This window comes from Balearica regulorum, chromosome 9 (genome assembly GCF_011004875.1).
Source record: "Balearica regulorum gibbericeps isolate bBalReg1 chromosome 9, bBalReg1.pri, whole genome shotgun sequence".
Classification (NCBI taxonomy): Eukaryota; Metazoa; Chordata; class Aves; order Gruiformes; family Gruidae; genus Balearica; species Balearica regulorum.
Window position 1 is genome coordinate 25,167,396 of NC_046192.1, and position 22,615 is coordinate 25,190,010.

Here is a 22,615-nt window from a genome sequence, read left to right on the forward strand (position 1 = left end):
TCACACTCGCAGGAATCACCTCTGAGCGATGAAAAAAAAAAAAACGTGGAAATCATAGTCATGAACAAAAAAAAGTCAAATTTTAGGAAACTTACTCCTATTTCTCCACCTTCACATTCTGTTTTTGGGTTCTTAAAAGTGACTCATCATCTTTCCAGGGTCCATACATATTGTTATATTCAGAAGCAGTAATGGAAACTTCTTTTTAGCAATCTATTTGGAAATAGTGCATCATGGAAAAAATCAGTAACTAGAGACTCACATTTGGCAGTCATCTCTGTCTTCCTGGCTTGCAAGCTGACAAGCTGTCATTGAATTTCAAAATTGAAACCAGGAGTATTTGATTCAGTCATCTTTTGAAAATAGGTCTGGGATACAAATGGTTTAGATTGGCTTAATATTATTACAAATACTGCAAAATTACAAGAAGATGTCTTGTTACTTTCCATATGTGCAGCAAAAGCAATTCCGTCCATAGAAATTTTGTTCTCCACAACAGATGAGTCAAACTATTATTTTCAAACATGAGATGAGAACATCTATTAAGAAAATGTCCAAATATTGTAGGAGTAATTGAATGACACATAAAACTAAAACCTGAAACTACAATGCAAAGGTTTGCCTTGAATATCACACTGGCAATGCTTTATGGAAAAGGGTAAGCTCTACTGCAATTGCCAAAGGCTGCAGAATCAAAACCACCAGGGATAACGCACGGTCCTGGGACTGAGCAAGGTGAACTCCCTGTGTCGGAGGCGGAGACACATAAACATGCACGCACAGGCACAAGAAAAGAATTGCTAAAGTGGATCTCTCTGAGGTGGGTTTTTGTAGAGCTATGCTGCCTTTGGCTAGCCCTGTAAAAGAAAGGGAAATGTCTTGGATGTGGCTTTTCCCATTCTCGCAAGAGAAGTAGGTGGAAGAGCCTGCACTGGACATGGTTCCCCACTGTGCCCAGAACTGGGCAGAGAACCTACACGAATATGTTTTGGGGAAAGGAGAGGAATGCAGAGATACAACTGTTCCAAGAGCTGAAATAAAATCGTAGCATGATTGCTACCTTAAATTTGGGAGTGGGTATAAGAAGCTTGGATGGAAATAATTTAGTGTTTGATGGCAAGTACATGAGTAAGGAAGATGGGAAAACAAGAGAAGGAAGTGCAATGGATGCAAGAGGCTAGATGAGCAAGAAAAGACCTAATGAAGAGAGAAAGAGCAAAAAGAGATGGAAACATAAGAGACAAAAATGAGACACTTGCTAACCATTTTGGGAGGTGAAAGGATTTGTGGACAGTGAAACAAAGTAAATGCACACATGAACTTGCTATGAGATACGTGTAAGGCAGATTCACATATGAAAGCAATATGCTTCAGAGATAATCTAGGTTTAGGGATTACTTTCCCTATATCATAACTTTTGCAGGCATGTAAACACATGGTTGCAAAAGCCACTGTGAAATTCTAATTAGTGTTCACCCATAGTTAATCCTCTTTTTAGGGGCACTCTTATTCCATGCTGGTTTTCTGCAGCTTAGTCCTTGTTTCATCATCAAGAGACAGAAATTGAAGTTTAAAAGGTCTGCAAACCCCATTTTTCCAGGTGGTTCTGGAACACTAATCTGAAGTCCTACTGAGAAATTTCACATGAAGAATGGAAACCTTTTGGTACACATTTTAATTTACTCCCTAACACAAGAGATTGACTTGTTTCAGGGAAGTGGCAAAGGGGAGAAAAGAGGAAATGAGGAGCAGAAGAGGTTACCTAACACCATATTTTGAAGGTAGCTCAATATGGTGTTTAATTTTTTTTCAATCAGCTGCAAGAGAAGTCAGTTGTGGGTAAATGTAGTTAGCAATTTAGTCATGGGACTTGTGAGATTCTGTCCCCACAAGACTAGAAGCTGCATAAGTGGGAATCAGGCATTTCATGCTTACAGTTAGTGATGATACACAATTATATGCTAGCGAAGATGAAAATTAAAAGCTGCCATCATCTGCTTTCCCAGACATCTCTAGCCACCATCTGTGTTCTCTACCTTTCCTTGAGGGAACATAAGACAACTTATATACAATAAAAACTCTAAAGAGTGTTGCCTCAAATTTACACCAGAGAGATACTTTTTCCACTGGAGCTGCTGTTCAAATACCGTGATTTCTATTTTAACTAATGAAGTTTTAAACATCTGCCTCTCACGAACATTATTCACCATGGTGTTCTCAAGGAGTAGCCTCCAAGTGACTTTTCTATATAATGGGAAATGCTTAGAGGTTTAAATAGTTGTTTTTTCCTATCTATGAAGTAATCTGCATACTATAATTTCCACAAAAGCCCACCCCATTTTGAAAGAGAGGGACTTTGAATAGGCTGAGATATCCTCCTTTCTTTACATAGTATTTCTTCTTGAGATCATGCCTTTCATGACTCTCAGTCCAAATGTCTATGTTTGGAGATCTCCCTCTTAATGCCAGAATGTAGTTGAAATCAGATTCACAGGATGTTATAATGCTGGGACATAATTGGAATGTGTTTATTGTAGAAAGATATGTAATCTCCACTTGTAGATGTCAAACCTACAATGAATTTATATCAGAGATAAGAAAACAATTGTATTTTTAAAAATATCTTATTTGGAGGGTTATGAACACTGTAATTTCTTATTTACATTTCTCATCATGAAGAATCAATGGTTCTGTTTCAGATGGAGCAATAAGACATATACACGCTACCGAAAGCTACGTAATGGTTTCATTTATAGGACTGCTCCATTTGGCCTAGATTACATGGTAGTTGAAGTTTCTGACTTAGGCTCTTCCTACCATTCACAGAAATAAAAAGTGGCAGTAGTGGAAGATATCAAGAAAATGCTGCTATGATGAAGTCCATCAGGACACAACGAATCTAGATGATTCTATTTGGTGCAGGGCTATGTGGATCATCCATCTTGAAAAGAAATCATGATTAGGACAATTACAATTGAAAACAAATCTCAAATATTATATCCTACTATAGTATCTACTACACAGTCTGTATTGAAAACTTGGTGTCTAGAGATAAGGAAAGCATTGGATCCACTTATCTAACAATTTCTGAGTGTCTGGGACGAACTATTAATGGGAGAGAAAGCAAGAGATGGAAACAGCAATCATATACATATGAGCACAGTATTTATTCTTTCTCGCAACCAGCTGGGCTGACAAATTTCACCCAAGCCACTGGGAATTTAAAACACAGTATTAATAGTTCCATGGCAATAAAAGCATTTTTCTCTCCCCTTTACACAGTCTCTTTAGGTTTGTCCCAGGGAGTAATTCTGGTTAAAACACTATGTAAGTTTATGTTTTTCTAGGTCATGAGAAGGAGAAGTGAGGTTGTAGAAGAGACAAGCCAGTTTCAGAGGATGAATAAAAGGGCAAGTGCCATATGCCTTCCTGTCTGCTTATTCTTTTATTTCCCTTCTATGGCAGTTATTTCCTTCTCAGTTCTCAACAGATTCAGCACAGTCTTCCATTAGCTTCATAATAATGAAGCTTCCATAAGCTTCAGAAGGTTCAGCACCTTCTTCAATTTCCAAATAACCCCCTTCAACCTCTAAAAGTAAGACTAAAGCCTATAGTTTCATCTGATTTCTTGCTGCAGCCAAGAGTGTAAAAAAAATAACAGCTTTGAAAAGAGGTCCTTGAAAGCTAAAATTGATACCATATGAAAGGGCATAAGGATCTTACAAAATACTTTACAGAAACATTAAAAAAAAAAAAAAAAAAAAAGGCAAAAAAATTCCTTCAGAATAAAGAAGGACTAAGCCATAGTGTTGCCTGTCTTATGTCTATTCAAAAGTGACGTAAAGATGAACTGTGAATATTCACACCAAAACCTGAAGTCCTGGAGAATGTGTGAAATCATCATTGTGAATTCTATCGAGAAGGAGAAAAAGCTTCTTTTGTAAACAGCTACAGGTATTTCTCAAGCTGGGACCTGATCCAAAGCTTTTGAAGTCAACAAGTCTGTTCCATTTGTTTGAATTTGGATCAGTCCCTAACTAGTAAGTTAATTCACCTCAAAATGTGCTGCGCTGGTCTTTAAACACCATGCAAATTGAGTCATCAGCTGCAAGGCATGTTAAACAGAAGGAAAAAAATACATTTGAAAATTCTTTACTGCTTTATCCCAATACATAATCTAAATGTGTAAACAACTACAATTATATGTTGTAGGTATGTTATATTAGACACTTGTCACATTCAGCTTAGTGTGACTGTGAGCATCACACTGAGTAATAAGTATTTCTTAAAACAAGACGGGATAAAACATATTTTTGGTGGTTTAAAATTATCTCCACATTAATGTCAAAATTTCATCCATTTCCCTGAACTCGATTTAACTTCAAATATTTTGTCTTCTTGAAATCATACCAATAGTTTGAAGATAATTTGCTGGTTTTGGGTTGTTTACTTTTGGGATTTTTTATTGGCTTTTTTTCCCCTCTTGCCAATCACCCTTCCAATTGCGGCACCCTCCAGCATCACAGGCTCTTTCCATTTTCAGAGCTTACTTTCTTTTCTCTGGCCAGAAATAATGCTCTGTGATGAGAAAGCTGTGAGGCTCAGCATGGTCTCACTCTCTTCTTTGCACTCGCTTCAAAACTGTGCAGAACATGCATGTATTTGGGATGTACCATCTGAGATATTGTGGGATCTCTGAGCATCAGGTGTTTAGGGTGGTAGTATAGACTCGCTGAGAGGACAGGAGACACAGGTCTGATAGTCCTCATGCAGAGGGGCCCAGAGGATATTGGGACAATTTAAATCAATGTGGATCTTCATTGTTAATTAGAGCTAAGTTTAGAGAAAGGTCTCGTCACCTTTAACTTTACCAGTTGCTCAGGAAAGAACATTTTAACTCGCTTTCAAGTTTCTAGTGCTACTGACTCTCAGACAGAACGGTGGGACTGCTGTCCCAGACCTTGCATGATAATCACATCTCATCATATGATATAAAGATAGTGGAGTTTGGGGCAGGGGTTCCTGAAATAGCACTAAGCTTTGCTGGTGCTTTCACAGTGGAGACCTACGTGCAGCAGTGCCAGCGTGGGCCCAGGGGGTTCGAAATACACAGCCGGGGTCTGAAGCGATCGTTAGCTCTGGCTCGGCTGACCCAGCTCGTTATTACTCCTGAGAGCAGAGCAGACTCCGAGCCAGGAGCCAGGGATTTCAGGCACTGAGCTCCTAAATGCATTGCAAGCATGCCTAAAGAGCTAAGACAGAACATCCTGGATCTAAATTTCTCAAATACTAGATTATTTATGACCAATACCTTAAGACCTACCTTGTCAATCCCTGATATATATAGCAGGAACTCAGAAACAAGTACCGAGACATGCACAAGCAAGAATCTTCTCAACCTGATGGGTGCTTCATGAGGCTGTTTTGAGCAGAACACAATAAGACCAAAAAAGAAGCAACAGCTTGTTGCCTCATTTCCTGAAACTGATATCAGTTGTAATAGCGCATACCACGATAATTTATAGTTTAAGGCATTTAAACACACAACTGCTGTCACCAAGCTGGAATCTGGAAGGAATATCCTGAGCTTTATTTAGCCCGTGAAGGTGTAAGAAAGCCTAGCTGCGATGGTCCTTCTCCAATTTCTGTCAGTTAAAAAGCATGCCAGCTGGATCCTACGGGTTTCTTCAAGGATCAGCAGAAGAAATAATATTTACCTATGACATAACTTGCAAAGCAGTTTCCTTATGCTGTGGATCAGGGGCTCTTCATAGTCACTAGACAATGAACTCACGTACGTCATCTGTGAGTGAGAACTGGGCACAACAGAATGTAGTGAACTTCCCGTAAACAACCCCTTAAGAAAAGTAATTTGCAGGATTCAAATCTGCCACCTCTCAGCCTTGCAGTGCTCAGTCCTGAGTCCTTTCATTCATGAAAGTGGGAATCCGAGTAAGGCTCAAACGTCACAGAAACAGAACCAATGATTTTTGCATCTTATTAAGGAACAAATAAATGAGAAAGGTTTAATTACTACAAGACTCGCAAGAGTTCTCGCAAGAATTAAATTGTAATAAATAAAGCAATGTTTTTAAATATGACCAATTATTTTTTTTTTCCTAAGTTCCCCAGTTCTTCATAGTGCCACAGGAACACAGGCCTGATACCCTGAGAATGTTGACGCCACGAGGCTGCAAGGAAGCTTAGTGTGTGGAACAGATAATCATGGATGCTTTCCAACCACCCGGTATTGCACAGGCTGACAACACCTCGGTCTGAGTTGTCACCTTTCAGTCTGGTCATTTTTAGAGCTTAGTTATTACCAATGGCACCACTCACCCTTTTCAACTGATGGATTAGATAGCTGTTGTCTTTCCCTTTAGTCTAAGAGGATAAAGACCTTAAGAGAATATTTTAAAATAAAATATTAAGTGTGGCAGCGCATTTGTACAGAGGGTCCATCAGTTCAATCGACAGGATGGTTAGTGATCAGCTGATATTAAGGAATACTCTGAAGAGCTGTCTCAATTAAATCAAAACCAGCGAGGTAACTTGTTACACGGTATCATGTATAAAGAGCACCAACTGGTAGCAGTAGTGCCATCAAAAGTAATATATGTATTTGCGGGGTGATAGCGTGTCAGCTTTCCAATTCACTCATTTAGGGGTGGCACTTCCCCTTGCTTGTTATTCCAAATGGGCCAGTTCATAAGCTTTGGATAACGGGCAGAAAAGTGCCTCTGTCATCTAGTCTTAGCTTCTGCAGTTTCTAATAACAAAAAACATCAAAGTGTACAATTTAATGTAAAATTCTTTGGCGTAATGTAAAGATTTTATCCAAGGAGTCCATCAAATCATTTTAGTAGGTGTTAGGCGATTAGCTGACTTGGGAAAATGGTCTGGATAACTGTCTGAATTTAAAAAATCTAAGAATAAATTCATTGCACAGAATCATACATAGGTGGACCCAGTTGATGGTGATATTTCATCAGATGGACCCTATGTATTCATGCAGTGAGAGCCTCAGTCTCTGAATGGAAAGTTTATACAGTAATTAGAGTTTCTGGGGATGTTTTTAGAGTAAATAATTTTTAAATTTCTTTTTACAGATGTTATTTTACAGATATTTCTTCATCCTTTCCCTTGCTAACTTTTCTAAGGAATGTTTCCTGAACAGGTTCATTTTCTTTGTTCCAATAGCTAGGACTGCACCTCAGGTTAAGGACTTTGAGTCTTCAACCTCACGGCCCTCTCCGGTGTCTACTTAACACTGAGTCATCTGAAACTAATAGCCTGGTATGAAGAAACCGGCATTAAGCCAAATTGTCTGAGGTTTTGAGAAAATTCAACCAGTAGTTAACAATAAAATCTGCTCTTCTTTTAATTGGACTGGGCTGAAAATTATCTTTTAATCTCCCAGTCGTACCATCCAAGCAAAGCCTTACACAAACATGCACTGTCACTACATCGTCACCCTATTGGGGACCACACCACCACCCAAAAATGATATTAGCCTGACAGTTGTTGCATTGCAACAAGAAAATGAATGTAGGTATAAATATCATGCATCATGGCCTTTAGAAATTATGTGAGACATCTGGATACGTTCGCCTGACTAATGCCGCAAACGCTTCCCACCCCTCTGCAGCAAGCCGTGCTCCGGAGGGCTGAGGCTGCACAGGCACGCCTGGTGCTCCTCGTCAACTCTCCTGCTAATTAGGAGTGCCCTTCCATCCAAGTGGCAAAGGAGGAAAGCAACAAAATGTTTTCTTCCAGGCTTGGGGGGGGAAAGGTTTATTCATTTGGATTAGATAAATAAATATATTTTGATTGGGTATGTTGCTTACTGCCAGGATGATTAATGGTGTTCTACCTGACACAACCACTAATAAAGCAATTGTAAAACTGAGATAAATTTTTAAGATACAAATCTTGTGGCCTTTCCTCAAAGCACACGCTCTCCCCGTTGTGAGTCCTCTGAGGTCAGCGTGATCGCCGGTTGATTGTGGCACCAGAAGGCGGGACTCAGGCTTGTGCCGCAGAAGGAGGCACAAAAGGCTGGTGTGGCCCGTCCCGTGGTCCCCCCGTCTTTGATGGGGACCCGTCACTGGATGATGTTATCCAGGAGCCCTTACCATCCTATTATTTTTTAAATCTACCTGTAGCTTCATTAGAGCAAGCAGGCATGTTTACCTGTGGCACGGTGAGAGTTTAGTCTGTGGTATCGGTTGTTAGTTTGGCATCTTTGTTTTGGTTGTAAACCAGATAACTCTGCTTCCAGCCCCTTGCTCACCAAGATCAGCTGTTGATACTATAGCCCAGTTGATGTCTTCTCATCCTTTCTTTCATTTTTCCCGAACCTTGGATTTCTCTGCCCTGTGCTATCCTACTCCGTTTCAGCAGGCAGAAAATGCATATAGGAGATGACACAACCAAAATTTACAATGCTACAGAAAAAGCAGTTAAATATGTATTTGTACAAGCACAAACTCACAGCACATTGTTAATTACATTCACTCCTATCAAGTTTTATACCTGTGCTGGGCTGCCGGTAGCCTTGGCACCGCTGCTCCGAGGCGGCCTCGGGTACAACTGCGTGAGCTCCAGCAGCTCCTTTTTTTTTTAGTAAAAACATTTTTCCTGGCGTGAAACATTTACAGCACGCTTCTTATTTGATGCTGAGCTGACTATTTCCATAATTCTTAAAGGCTTTGTAATGCAACTGTAGAAAACGTGCAAGAGACGGGGTTAGTGCTGTCGCATTCGCTCTAAGGCCGTTCCCCCTCCCTGTTCTCTTGTGCCCATGGAAACACACTGTGAAACGCCATCCCATGGAAAACAGCTGATTGCCAGTGCTGCCTGACAGCTACAAGGAATCATGAAAGCTAATAAAAAATTACTCATATTCTCTGCTCCCTTTAAACCAGCTGTTTAAAAGAAAAGGGGGCCAAATTGAAAATGAGCATCAGCGGTGAAGTCAATAAAGTCACGCCTAGGAGGAACAGGTCTCCATTTGATTTCAATTCTTACCGCACAGGGGAAGCAGAGGGTGAGGCGGCATTATCATAACTTTTCATTAATGTCAGTGGGCAACCCGTTCAGCTAACGAGAGCCATGCCAGCAGAACGCCGGTCTGGTGATCACCTGCAGGAAGCACCGAGGAAGAAATCGCCTTACGGCGTACTTGGGGTCTGCGGCTGGCGGGGACGCTGATGGGAGCAGGAGGGGGGCAGGCTGTGCGCGGAGGGGTCACCTTCCCACCGCTCCGCACAACGGGGGGGACGGGAAATCCTCTGCGGGGTGAGCTGCGGGCAAACGAGCTTGCTGAGCTCCTCTCGGAGCAGGTCGGAGGGAAGGCAGCTGCAACCGAAGAGACAATTAAGAGCAATAACACACGCTCAGGTGAAATTAGTGTATGCTTCCTCTCAGGGAGCAATATCCCTATGAACAGCTTCAGCCAGGCAGAACAAATATTTGTCTGTCTGGAGGAAGGGGCTACTGGGGACTGGAGGTAAAATTGTGTTTCAGCCTCTGAATCTCTTAGTGAGTTTGGGTTGGTATAATTCATCGGTGTTAGACAGCTAAAATGATGTGGGGTTTGTTTTTCTTTTCCTCTAGAGAAACACACAACACGTTAACCTGATCCATTTACAAATAGAGCAGCTAAACAGGAATACAGTGAGAGCTGGGGACAATCTAAGCTAGCATGTGCTATGGTTAGTGTTTACAACACTCATTAGGAAGGTAAATGAGGCCTAAAACTGTTTTCAAGAGACTTATCAGAGAAATATTTCTTTTGTGGACTATATCAAAATATAACTTAACAGTACAAAAGAACCTCTCTGTTAAATGGTGATACCACAGCAGAATGAAAACTATTCAAAGTTCACTCACAAATATAAAGTGAATATTTTACAGGTACTTTATATCATGAATGATTACCAAAAAAAAGTTAGATGATTAATCATATTTTTATGTGTATGATAAACCATCTGTGAAAGTAATGCTATGTAATGATTAATAAATATGCAGTGAGCGAGTATTATATTTCAGGCTATATTGATCATATTAATGAGAATGATAATGCATGTACATTATGATTAACAAAACTGTGTTCAGGTTGTTGCATTTTCCATCTGAACCAAATTAACTTTCTCTTTCTAAAGTTGTTGACGATGAACATTAAATATATAAAAATTATCAGTGAATAAGCTCCTCTAAACCCCTCTTCACTCCAATGTCCAATCTAGCATATTCACTATTAATGAGTTTTGAGAATTACATATTATTGGCTGTTGTGGACATACAATACCCAAAGGAGGAAGAACCTGACCTCAGTAACAGTGAGTAATACCAAGCAACTTCCACCGAGCACAGGGCTAAAAAAGGCTCGTGAACTTCACTGAGAGCACATAGATGTATAAAGGTAGGACATGAGAGCAGCTTTACTGGAGACTGAGCTCAAAAAGATGCTCTGTTTTTCAAGTTAATGAGAAAATATGTTCAGTTGTCTTAAGGACATATCTTAATGAAATAATTAACTACAAATGGGCTGCTGTACCATTACCAGAAAGTGGAGAGAGTCCAGCCTATAACACCAGGGCATATGCAAAGGGTAAAAAAAAGGCTGAAATAATGAAAAAAAATCTGTTTACACCAAAGTTTAAACACAGGTTGGTTTTTTGTTTGGGTTTTGGGGGTTTTTTGGTTTTTGTTTTTGGTTTTTTTTTTCCCCCCTCTTACGTTTCTTCTCTGGGAGCAATTAAAATAATTGTATTTCTTAATTGCCATAAGACTTGCTCCTGCAGACATTAAGAAGTTTGTAGAAAAGGAGCTAGCTTCTTTCTAAAAATACTCAGTGAAGAAGCTCACATTTTCTGCAAACAAAATGAAGGTCTTCCCAACTAGAGCTTGTAGATATGGACAGAGGTCTAAGAAAGGCGATCGGTGTTTGACAAGGTAGATGCACAAGATAGAGGTTTTTGAGCTTTGTTTCAGTAGAAGCAAGTTCCTATAATCTATTACCAAGAATGTCCATCCAAACATAGATGGATGGAGACAAGGTTGTGCAGCCTATTTGATTCCTTTCTGTTCAGTAAGGACATTCTCACAATACTTTTAATTTTCTATATGAATATTATTAAACTTTGCTGCAAAGAACAGGGAATTTTTCAGATTATTCTGGGCACTGCAGTTCTCATTATGAAGTTATTAGCAAGAAGGAATGAACAGTAATTGTGATAGAACAATGAGGTTATAATCATAACTTGTTCTTACCAGTTAAAAATTATACTCCTGTGATCTCTGTTTTGCTGAAACTGGGAGCTACTTTTTAACTTTGGAAATTTTCAATAATGAAGCTAAGAAGGAAATTACTGGACATTTCTTTGAACAGCTTCCTAGAAATGCAGAGAATGTCATAATCAGCAGGTTCAAGTATTTCAAAATGCGGCATTCATCTGACAGTTCTTTCAATCACTTTTAGTAAAATACATCTGTAGCCATTGTGTCACCACCCCACACCTGTAAATTATAATGTGGAATGTCATGATTTATTTCATAGCATAAAAGCTGTTAAATGAATACTGACAGCACCATTAGTGTTCCGATCTTGAACTGAAGTGCAAGTCAGCTCTGCTTAAGTCATCATTCTTGTGAGCCGCAAATAAATGTGCAGTTTAAAAGGGTGCCAGAGGTTAATCAGAGCTGAATTAGTAAAGAAAAATTAGTAAAGAAGTGAACAATTCAGGAAATGACATGCTGAATCTCTTACTCTAACATCATTTCTGTAAGCAGCCAATGACAAAGACTCCAGAAGGCTAAAACATGGGCCGAAAACTTGATGCATTCTGAATGGACTAAGAGATATCGATATTATTTCAGCAGCTGAACCTTGTGCTCTGACTGCTCCCACCTACACGCGGTACCTTGTTCCCACTCTTGGCAAACAGAACTCCAGTGGGCTGTACTCCACACCCTGTACTCCTCTCTGACCGCTGCCTTCTGGGAAGAGTCCTGGTGAAAAGTGAAGTAGAGATAACCAAATTAACTTAGCTAATAGCGCTCCTTAATTTATCCCACCAAGAATCATCAGATACTGGTTTTCTGCCCTAAACTCCAGGTTCTTTTATACCATCTTCTAGAAAAGGAGTCCTTCTGCTTGCACTGCAATAAGATGTATAATTTCTGTTCTTAACCTTTTCTGAGCTAACACAGCGTTATACTTTAAACAGTCACAAATAATCTTTTTCCTAAAATCATAATCTGTTTCATCTGTCCCCTAAGCAATGCTCCCCATTTTGTTCTTTTTCTACACACTTAAACCGATTTTTTTTTCCTCTGGTCATATAGACGCTACATACTGTCCTTTTTGGAGGGGAGAAACTGTATGTCTGTCCCTAGAACCTTAAAAATTCTGTTGTATTACAAATATTTATCACAACCATTTTAATCCTAACAGCTGTGATCCTTTAACGTGCAGAGCCTGTTTTATAAAGGACCAAGCGCTCTGTTCCTCTTCCCTGGTTTCCAAAAGACTTGAGATTGCTTGTGTTTGGCACTCCACTGGTGGGGCTCAGCATACTTCAAGGAGGAACTGTTCCCTAACAAGAAATAATTGTTTTCTCCCCCAAAGTTTATCCAAAGTTTAGATGCTATTTGTACCTTTACTTCTATTTTTATCTGATCTATTTAGTCCAATCTATTATTTCAAACTAAAACATCAACTACGCAACCTCCTAAACTGCTTGGTTACTTTGTTCTAAAGTCATCCATCATGATTTACAGCTTCGGTGAGAATCTCCAAATTCTACAAGTGTAGTTTGTATATGGTTATCAACATTTTTTCCCCTTGGGGATAACACAGAACACCCCAAAAGGAGAATATAAACAACATTCTTTTTTTCTAAATGAAGTTAAATCAAATTCACCTTCCTTGTTTTCCCCTGTTGCTTACAAGAGTTTACTTCAGTAATTTCAAACTAACATACTTTAGCTGAAATAACTGTTAAATAATAATAAAAAAATACTTTATTGATGTGCTGAGGTAATTTCTCATTCCAAATGAAATGCTTCTTTTCTCATTTAGAACTCCAAATGGGACCCTGATTAATGGAACAAGATGGCCAGTCTTCACCAGTACCGAACAAAAATATTTGACATTAAATACCGACGCTTCAGAGATACTGACAAAATTACGTGCTCAGCAGTGTCGATTCTGGAATATTTTTTTTCCCAAAGTCCTGGAAATGACAGGTAAAAATGCTTTTGTAGGTGCTTTTATATAACTTTTATACAAGGATTATTGCTGGATATCAGCGTAATACTTTATTTTACATCTTCACATTCCTACTTGTAACTGAATTTCCATGAGATGTTCAATGTTGGACAGAACTGTCCATGCTATGGTGACAGTGCACCCTGTAAAGCACCCTATGCTTCTGGCCAGGGGCTCACCACCCCGTAGCACCCCATTATGCGCTAGGACAAAACCTGGGGACAGGCCAAGACCCAGGACCAGTGTAGTGTGGAGCTCCTCTTCCCCAAAATGCAGATGCAGCCACAGCGTGAGATGTTTTAAGAGTGCTGCATCCCTCTGTTCTCGAGCTACCCCCCGCGAGGGTCAGCGCTGCCTGGCTCTGGTTCCGGGGGGACTGGAGAGAGCAGGAAAGACATCGCTGAAACGGGAGCTTGCACTGGGATTTCTGGAGGCTTTAGATGTTCTGTATAAACTTTGTGTGTCTAAGGTACATCGTGGGATGTTATATGGGGATTATATTATCTATTATTTATGGGATTATGTTATTATGCAACTAATCCACAGAGGATATTAAGTACGTTGCTGTTGCCAGAAGGGGATTCTGTTGTACATCTCGCATGAGAGAGCCTTGTGTTTTATTTCTAGAGTGTCAGTCACTGATGACAACCAAAAGACTTCAGGATTTGCCTATGCAAAATAGAACTGATTTGTGCCTGACTGTGTATACACCGTGTTTATGAGATTTCACTACCCAGAAAAATATAACGAGCTGTTTGAAACTTTAAGCTCGGTTGAACACAAAGGACTCAGATTTTTCTTTAGAAGCCTGACTCACTGTTTTTGCAAAGCCCACCAAACAGACCAAGCCTCTGTGCTTCTGGACTTTGAAAGGAATTGGTTTTATAAAGTGATTTTGCAGCTCTGGTACTGCATTCTGCAGTTTGACTGGGGGAAAAAAAAGTCTCATTTCAAAAATAAGATACACTTTTAAAATGTTAATTAGTAATTTAGAAGCATTCTGTAAGATTCAGTTTAAATGTTAGTCTTAAAAATATGTAAACTTTCACAGTGCACAGATGATTCTTTCTGAAATAATTTATTCCCTTCTCATTTGAGCTTATAACTGTATTATGGCTCAACTTTTATCCCCTCTCAATTCAATAGATGCTTTTCAATTAAATCAAGAGAAGCAAAATCAGTAGGTAAAATGAATAATTTATAAAGCATACTCTGTGATTTCAAAATCACAGTATACCAAATTATGGATGGATTTTAGGGAGGCTTCTCAAATTCTGAGAAGTCCTTTATGCTGAGCCAGGAGAACTGAACTATTTTACATATTTCTTTAACCTGGCTGTGAACCCCTATTGAGTAACGTGCATCTTACAAACGGACCGTGCATAACCAAAGGCTCTGTGGTGGAGCACAAGAGAGCACATCACCAGGCACAGTTCAACACATCTTGGCAGGACAGCAGCATAGCTTTGCATGGTCCCGTGGTGCAAGGGATGACAAAGCAACCCTCTGGATCTGCCAGGAGATGTAAATACGTCACTTTGTCATATTCAGTAATTTACAACACAAATGTAAAGAATTTAATCAAAAGAAATTCCTCAGCATATTCTTAGCAAAAGAAAAAAAAAAAAAAAGAATTGTGGTGCCTGGATCCTAATGTAGAAAGGAGACAAGAATATTGTCAAGAAGTAGTGCTGCTTTGTCATGTATCTACATCTATCAGTCCTTGAAATATTGTAACAGAAATACTATGGTTTATATTTATGTTACCTATACAATCCTATATAATTCTGACAAAGAAACCTTTAAGATTCTGCTAACAAACATGATCTAATACTTTATATTGTAATAATTCTCTTCACTGAAATCTTATTTTGCATTTCCTATCTCCTTTTATGCCCAAAGGACATCGCATGCCATAAATACATGTATTTCCTCCATTTCTGGGGGTCTAGCTTTTCTATTACTTCTTCCATTGAAATATTCTTAGAAAAAGAAGGTTGCTTTAACATGATATGATATAAGATGACAGAGAATAAAAAGCAAGGAAGTTTTATGTTATTATTGCAAGTTATAGCTCAAGTAGGGTTCAGATAGACAAAGTGGAATTATGTCAGGAAGAACCTGAAAAGGACAATCAAACCAACTTATTTTGCAGAAATTGCAAGGGGATTTCTCATTGTGCCAGGTGGTCAGAATTTGACATGGATGTGCTTGGTAACGAACCACTTGTTTAGTTGCTGATCCACTCCTAGGACAAGCCTTGCTACCCCCTCGAGGTCTTCTCGGCATGTAACTGCCGGCTCCAGATGCGTTCAGCATCCGAGCAAGCCTCTTCCCATGACAGGCTGGGTAAGATGAGCTCCTGGAGGCAGTTACGTGTATGAAAGAGGAAAATATTTAGTTCCTGCCATCTTTATGGTTAGATATTTTCCATTTTCCTCAAGCAACCAAATGAGATATGTTCCAAAAAAATTGTCATGGTTATGGATTGAGAAAACTGATGAGAAAAAAGATAAGCCTCGCACACTAACACGACAGTAACAGCCATATAGAAAATACTGGCCCTTATATCTCTAGAGTACTTTGTATGATTTCAGATTTCTCAATGTTTTCTCCTTCAATTTCAATATATAAAAGGGTCATTGAAGAAATGAGTCAAAACTTGTAGTTTTGTGTCCAGCTTGATACTAATCACTAGACAGGTGAACTGGACTTAGACGTGCCTTACGTGGGCTCTCAATTCCAACCAGAGACCAATTCTACACAGATTTCAGCCCTATCGCAAAGGCACCGAGAACACCCTCCGCTCCCACTCAGCCCAGGAGAAGCATTTGATATTTCATTCGAGGGCGTGAGCGCTGGGACAACCACCAGAACTTTTTCTGATGACTGCTTCTAAAAGAAACACACCGGAGGGACAGTAAACAGCAAGTGACTCAAGTAGCTTTTAGAGCAATCATATGTTAATTATAAAAGCATCTGCGTTAAGGAGGTAGTCTAACATAATCTTTAATGCATCTAAAAGCCCTAAGAATTTATATATATGCCCATTTCCTCTTGATTATAGAAAGCTGCAGGCAGCCAAGCTTTCCATTTATTGTTCCATTACTCTTTTAGTGTGCCAAATGCATATAATACATATTTTTCTGGTCTATTTGCTATCACTGCATCATATATCATCTATAGAGAAATCAAACAAAGTAGGTAATATAAGTACATTATAGTTTAAAACAACCCTAAAAAGATTTTGACTGTGGAGGCAGTGAAAAGTTCAACCTCTTGACCAGTTGCGTACCAAAAATAATTGTACTTGCTCTGATCCTCCAAACAGTATCTGGATTCTATAGACCTAAATACTCAGGGTGGTAAGAATATTAAAAATGTGACTAATTAGAATTATTTTTCAATTTCCACAGAACTAGATGATACACTCATTCTGCATGCAGAAAAGTGAATTAGTTAAAAGTCACCTCACCAATGCTACTGCACCTACTGACAAAGGAAGATCGTATGCAGTGCACCTATGGGCAATAAGCTATGTACCTTAACACTCTGATTTATTTTTTAACTCCAGTACCTTGCATGCCAGGTCATAGAAGAGATAACAGCCCTTACAATATTTCATCTCCCAGAGAGCTCTATTGACTTTTGGAAGAAGAAAATAAACACACAAACAAATAAATAAATAACCCCCCCCTCAAGTCCTTAAAAATACATATGGAAACAAATATACTGTTGTGGTTAACAAAGAATTGATATTCAGAGTGTGTTATTAAAGAACATTTAATAGAAATACTGAAGTATAGATACTATTTGTTTTCTCCTTGCTGAACATCTGTGTAGAAACTATCACCATGAGAATCTACAGCATAGATGAACTTGTAGCATTTATCATACTAATGAATCGAGAAGTTTACAGGTACCAGCATTTATGAGCTGTTGAGGACAGAAAAATAATTCTAACTTGTCTTCCCTTATTAATTATACTATATCATAACAGCTACGTGGCCTTTGTCCCAATCTTAATGCTAATACACAAAAATACACTTCAGATTAGCACTTTATTGGCACATCTAGCAGTTCAACAAATGATGGTATGGAGATAAATTTAACTTTTCTATAATGCCATTAAAGTAAGGGCTGTATGCCTGTGTGGAAAGGAAAGAAAAGATATGCCAGCTGTCTGCGCTGACACTGCTGAAGAATCAAAAAACAACCCCAAAACCTTTTCTATTTTTTTTGGGTCCATTAAACTGGGACCTTTCTGAGCATGATTCATTGCCTTGTGAAATTTCCCCTTTTCTTCTTGCAAACTTCAGTGGGCTTTGCATTAGGCTAATTGGTATTACTCTGAAGTTTGGCATTGCCTAAATGACTGCATCCAGCAAAATAACCTCACTGTATTATTAGCTGACTTCCGTAGTATTGCAGCACATTGTAGTAACCCAGTGCTCTGAGCTGTAATTATCGGTCAAGTTGAATTCTCTAATATTTTTTTTTTTTGCCTTCTAGCTGTCAGCTCATCTAAGTCATGGGTGGTTGCTTCAAAGAGATTGATGATGTTGGTGATAATGGGATGCATTGACTTGTGACTTCAATTTGGATCTTATCACTGCAAAAAGCAAACAAATGGGAATCCAAGTTCTTATTTCAGTGTTTTCCTTCCTCCTGTTGTCTTTTAGATTCATAATGGTGGCTACTCTGAATTTCTCATTGTCTGCTTTCTCTAGCTGACTCTCTTCTTTACCGTGATCTTTAAGAAGCACTGAAATACCTCATTAATTTATACTCTAGAACAGTGACTTTTAATTGAAGATGTGTGTGTGGTAGAGGTGTTCCACTTTCTAAAGTCTTTGGCTATACTTCAAACACATCTAAACCTGAATAATTAAAGAAGGAACAGGGTTTTTTTTAATTCATAAGTGGAGGCTTTGCCTGGGTAAATAAAACTAGATACTCATAATCAAGAATAAGACAAGAAATACGGTTGAGGAATTTTTCTCCAAAGAATACTAGTACTGGTTCACACGCTCAATCACCAATCCATTTGACATACGTGGAAAGTTTGGTCTTTACCCAAGACCCCGGCTACGTCTTTAAATGAAGGAACATGCAAAGGCAAGTTCTTTGAGTCACGAAAGTAAAATGTTGTGCATGTCTTCTGCCCGTACCTCTGTGAGTCACATCTGCATGGCTTAGTAATCAAAACATGATTTTGTTGTTACCAGCATTTACAAATCCTCTTTGAGTTAATGACAATTGTGGCCTGCAGAAAAATTTTAAAAATTATCTGAAGTTTTCTTTGATCTCCAATGTAACCAAGTTTATTTACATCTTCGAACTGAGGGAGAAGAGTGTAGTTAATTTTTTTAATATTTTTTTCTATATCTGCTCTTCACAATTTCCTCTTGAATATAAGCAGAAGTATAGAACCTCCCCAAGAAAAAGTATCTTGGTTTTATTTCTGGTCTCACTGAAACCAAGAAGTAATGTAAATCTCATTTCAAAGTCTCATTAAATTGCCATCTGGATTTCCAGACCAAAAAGGTTTGGAAATGTTGAGCTAAACTGCAGATAAGCAACCAAATTACTGGATGCTTCTCCAAACTAAATCTCTGAATCTGTTAACTCTCTTTCCAGAATATTTGCTCTACTGATGTGTAAAACACAAAAGTATTTCATTTTCACATCACCAGTTAAACTTGCAGTGCTGGCAGATCATAAAAAAGGGGAAAACTGTGTATTTATGGAGGGAAAGGGCCTATGCTCTACTGCAGCGGAAGAACATAAAGTCAAAAGAGCATAAAGAAACCATAGAACTTATCTCATGAACACAATTACCAATGTTTTTTGGAAGCAAGTTATGTCAATATGGGACACTGAGATAATCAGGTCCAGAATGAATAAAAGCATTCCTAGATCATAAATGGTTTCTAAACTTTAAGAAAAAGTCTACAACTGATCCAAAATAATAATCCACAGTATGCAATACAGCCTACATATGTTATCTTTCCTTTAGCTGTTGCACGGGTTGTTCCTGCAAGGTCACTGCGTTTCTCCCTAGCGTTAATTATCTTTTGGGACTGGAGGAAGTGATCCCTGTCCATTAAATACTCTGGGAACCTTGTAAAATGATATATTTCTATTACTCTTCTCATCCTCACCCTCTGCTCTGATGCCTATAACAGATTTGGCAATAAATATTGCCTTGGGACACAGGATTAGTCAGCAAAAACTTTATACGCTAGAATGAAAAAGAAAAGAGAAGATGGTTTCATGTTGACATAGTGCACATTTTACAGCATCCTTCTTTAAACTTGTGCCCCTTATGCATTAAACTTGCACGTTTATTCCATGGTAGGGTGAAATCCTGGCCATCCATTGAATCCATTGAAATTAATGGCAATGCTGTTGTTGCCTTGAACAGGGCTGTGATTTCACCATGTCTTTGCAAGCACCTGTCTCAGCCTGCATATCATAGTCTTTTAGGGTATGGAGGTTTCACTGTAGAGTATACGGAACCAAAGTAATATTTTGAGGATTTAAAAAAAAAAAAAGGTGGCTCTAAAATGATGAATTTCATGGACAGAAGTATTACCCAAAAGCAAAAAGACCATACATAAGTATATTTATTACACCGTGGTGTGCCACAATGACATCTTTGTAGTGCTTCCTTCCTGATGTAAAGGTAAAAGACCATCCTATACTGTATTTGGAGCAAATGACATTAATAATCAAAATTATTTTTCAATTAGCATATAAAGAGATTCAAATTTAGATTAATGTAACCCATTTCATGTTTTACAGGAAATATTGATGAAGCAGAACGAGAGTGGAAAGCAGGATTCCATCGCTGGAACAATTACATGTCAGACTGGAAAAATCAATTTAATGATTACACTAGCAAGAAGGAGAGATGTGCAGGCTCTAATTAATATGTTTACCCTTTCCAGTAGGTCCGTATTATATTGTTCATCAGGCAAATACACAGGTAGCTTTCTAACACATCTAGCATTAAATATGTTATGCAGATTAAAAAAGTGTTATGGATATAATTTTGATTCCCCAGATCTTTCATTTATATTTTACCTCATACCTCAATAAACAATAAGGCATCTGTACCCTTTGAAGCTTCACTGTGTTAAATAGGACTATAGAGATTAAAACCTAACGATTAATGATGTACATATTATAAACACTAGCTGCTTAAATTCACACTTCAAAGAAACAATGTAATCTGTTATAGAAAAATGGATATTTTTTTTTAATAGAAATAGCAGTGTTTTACACTATTGCCATGCAAAACACAATCGAGTTTGATCTTTAACTGTGATGCTACCGCACTTAAACCTTGCTTCAGACATAATTTAATTGACATAAACATAAAGAGATAACAACTTTCCTGGACGCACCAAATGACATTTGCTTGTTAGACCGAAAAGTTTTAAGAGTGCCATTAAAACTCAAATCATTGCTGCTTTATGGCCAAATCTGTAGGACAAAACCATAGCAAGAGAGTATTCAAGCTATGTATTGAAGGCCTAAATCATCGACATCCTGTGTGCAAGTACAATGGTGAAACAAGCCAGAAAAACTGACGCCTCTGCTTCTGCTATCCTCATTTTTCAAGGAGTAAAGACCTACAGATTCACAAGGTAATGAACTCGCAGCTTTCCCTGCTCAGGCATCCACTGTCTTCAACTGGTAAAAGTCTCTGCTATGGAGGTAAGCTCCAATTATGGTATTTTTTTTGTCCACCGAGTTGCCTCCTAGTTGACGGACAGCCCCGCATTTACTGGAACGTGACGGACACATTTTTATACCTGCAGAAGAGCATCGATCTGCACATCAGCACGTTCATCAGAAATCAGCCCTGAAAGCCCTGCTCAGCCAGCCAGCTCAGCAGGAGAGCGGGACCTGGCCGCAAAGCTCTGGCTTCTCTTGGGGAAGGAGATCACTGCAGAGAGCCATTGTGACCTTGGTGGGAAGGACCCAGCTCTTCGACATGGTCAAGTGAGCTCTAGTTGCCATGCAAGTAGGCATCCCCTGGATCCCTTGCTATCTACTGGAGCTGAATCTATTAGAAGATTCTAAAAAAACCCTTGGATAATTCTTCTTTCTACCTCTGCTTCTGGATGGGGTTGGAAGTTGTATGCCTGAATAACACCTTAATTGGCTGCTTTTCACTGGCCCAACTGAGAAGAATAAATGCCAAAAATTTTATAAACATAAGGAGTATGTAAAAGCAACAACCCATCTCATAAATAAATTATCCTGAAGCTTTCTGTAAATGTAATAACATTTCAGTGCATTTATTTTCTGTTCTAGTGCTTGCGAGCTCTTGCAAAATTCCTTCTTGAATTGAGTAGACTGAAGAGATCTAGATAATGAACAGAGAATGTTTTCTTTCTAGCAATCAGTTTGACCACACAGGAGTCCTACACTGAAAGGATTTATTTTTGCAGAAAGGACAAATTCTGCAAGAGATGATGACTTATCTTTTCAGTTATTTCTAAGGAAATACAATTATTTCCTGATTAAATTATGGAAAACCACATTTTAGCACTTTATTGTATTCTCTGAAAATACAACCTGTGCAATCAGAAAAACTGGTCATTTTTGAACAAGCTGATTAAAACTTGAAATTATCTGGGATTAAAAAGCCCTCTTTATGCAGCACTTCATGTTTATACCACAGGTAATTAGCTCATTATGTACATTAGCATAGTTACTGCTATTAATATTTGCATGAGAACTGTGTCAGTCTACAGTGTATTGGGTACGATATTCCTCATACCAGTGATAAGCTACTGAAAAAAAAAAAAAAACAAAAGGATGAACATTCTGTCCGCCACTGAGCCAGGTCTGGCTCTCCCCATGTTCTTTGGGTGGTGTGCTTCATGGACATGTCGCGTGCTGATCTGCCACAGTGAGCCTTGACAGCACCAGCAACACCTAAGCACATTTAAAAGCAGCATTTATCTCTAGATATCCTCCTCTTAGCTATATTTCACTATCTATCTGTCTAATCAGCCTAACCAATGGCGGGGGGGGGAAATGTGAGCTAATTAAAATGCACAAATAACCTTTGAGAAGGGCAGGTTGCAAAGCAGTTTATAAAATATTTTGCTGGGAAGGTGTCCTTTGTCTGTATGTGCTCTGAGTTAGGCTGGATAAGGTCTATTTGAAGACTAATATACTTTCCACAGTGTGCATACCATGCCTATGATATTCTTAACAAGGAATAAGGGTGAAGGGAAGAAGAAAGAAAAGCAGAATTAAAATAAAGGTTAAACCACTTTTTGAAGTGTGGTTTTACTGATTTTCTTGATGTAAATA

General features: G+C 38.7%; 1 protein-coding gene across 3 annotated transcripts in view; it reads left to right on the forward strand.

The window, feature by feature from the left end:
- The window catches only part of BCHE (butyrylcholinesterase), a 55,264-nt gene extending 32,938 nt beyond the window's left edge, over window positions 1–22,326 (forward strand). For all 3 annotated transcript variants that reach the window (XM_075761620.1, XM_075761622.1, XM_075761621.1), the window contains exons 3-4: window positions 13,088–13,254; window positions 20,084–22,326. In XM_075761620.1, the coding sequence (XP_075617735.1) occupies window positions 13,088–13,254; window positions 20,084–20,211 (295 nt within the window). In that variant the 3' untranslated portion in view covers window positions 20,212–22,326. The remainder of the gene's footprint in view (window positions 1–13,087; window positions 13,255–20,083) is intronic.
- Window positions 22,327–22,615: the final 289 nt, after the last annotated feature.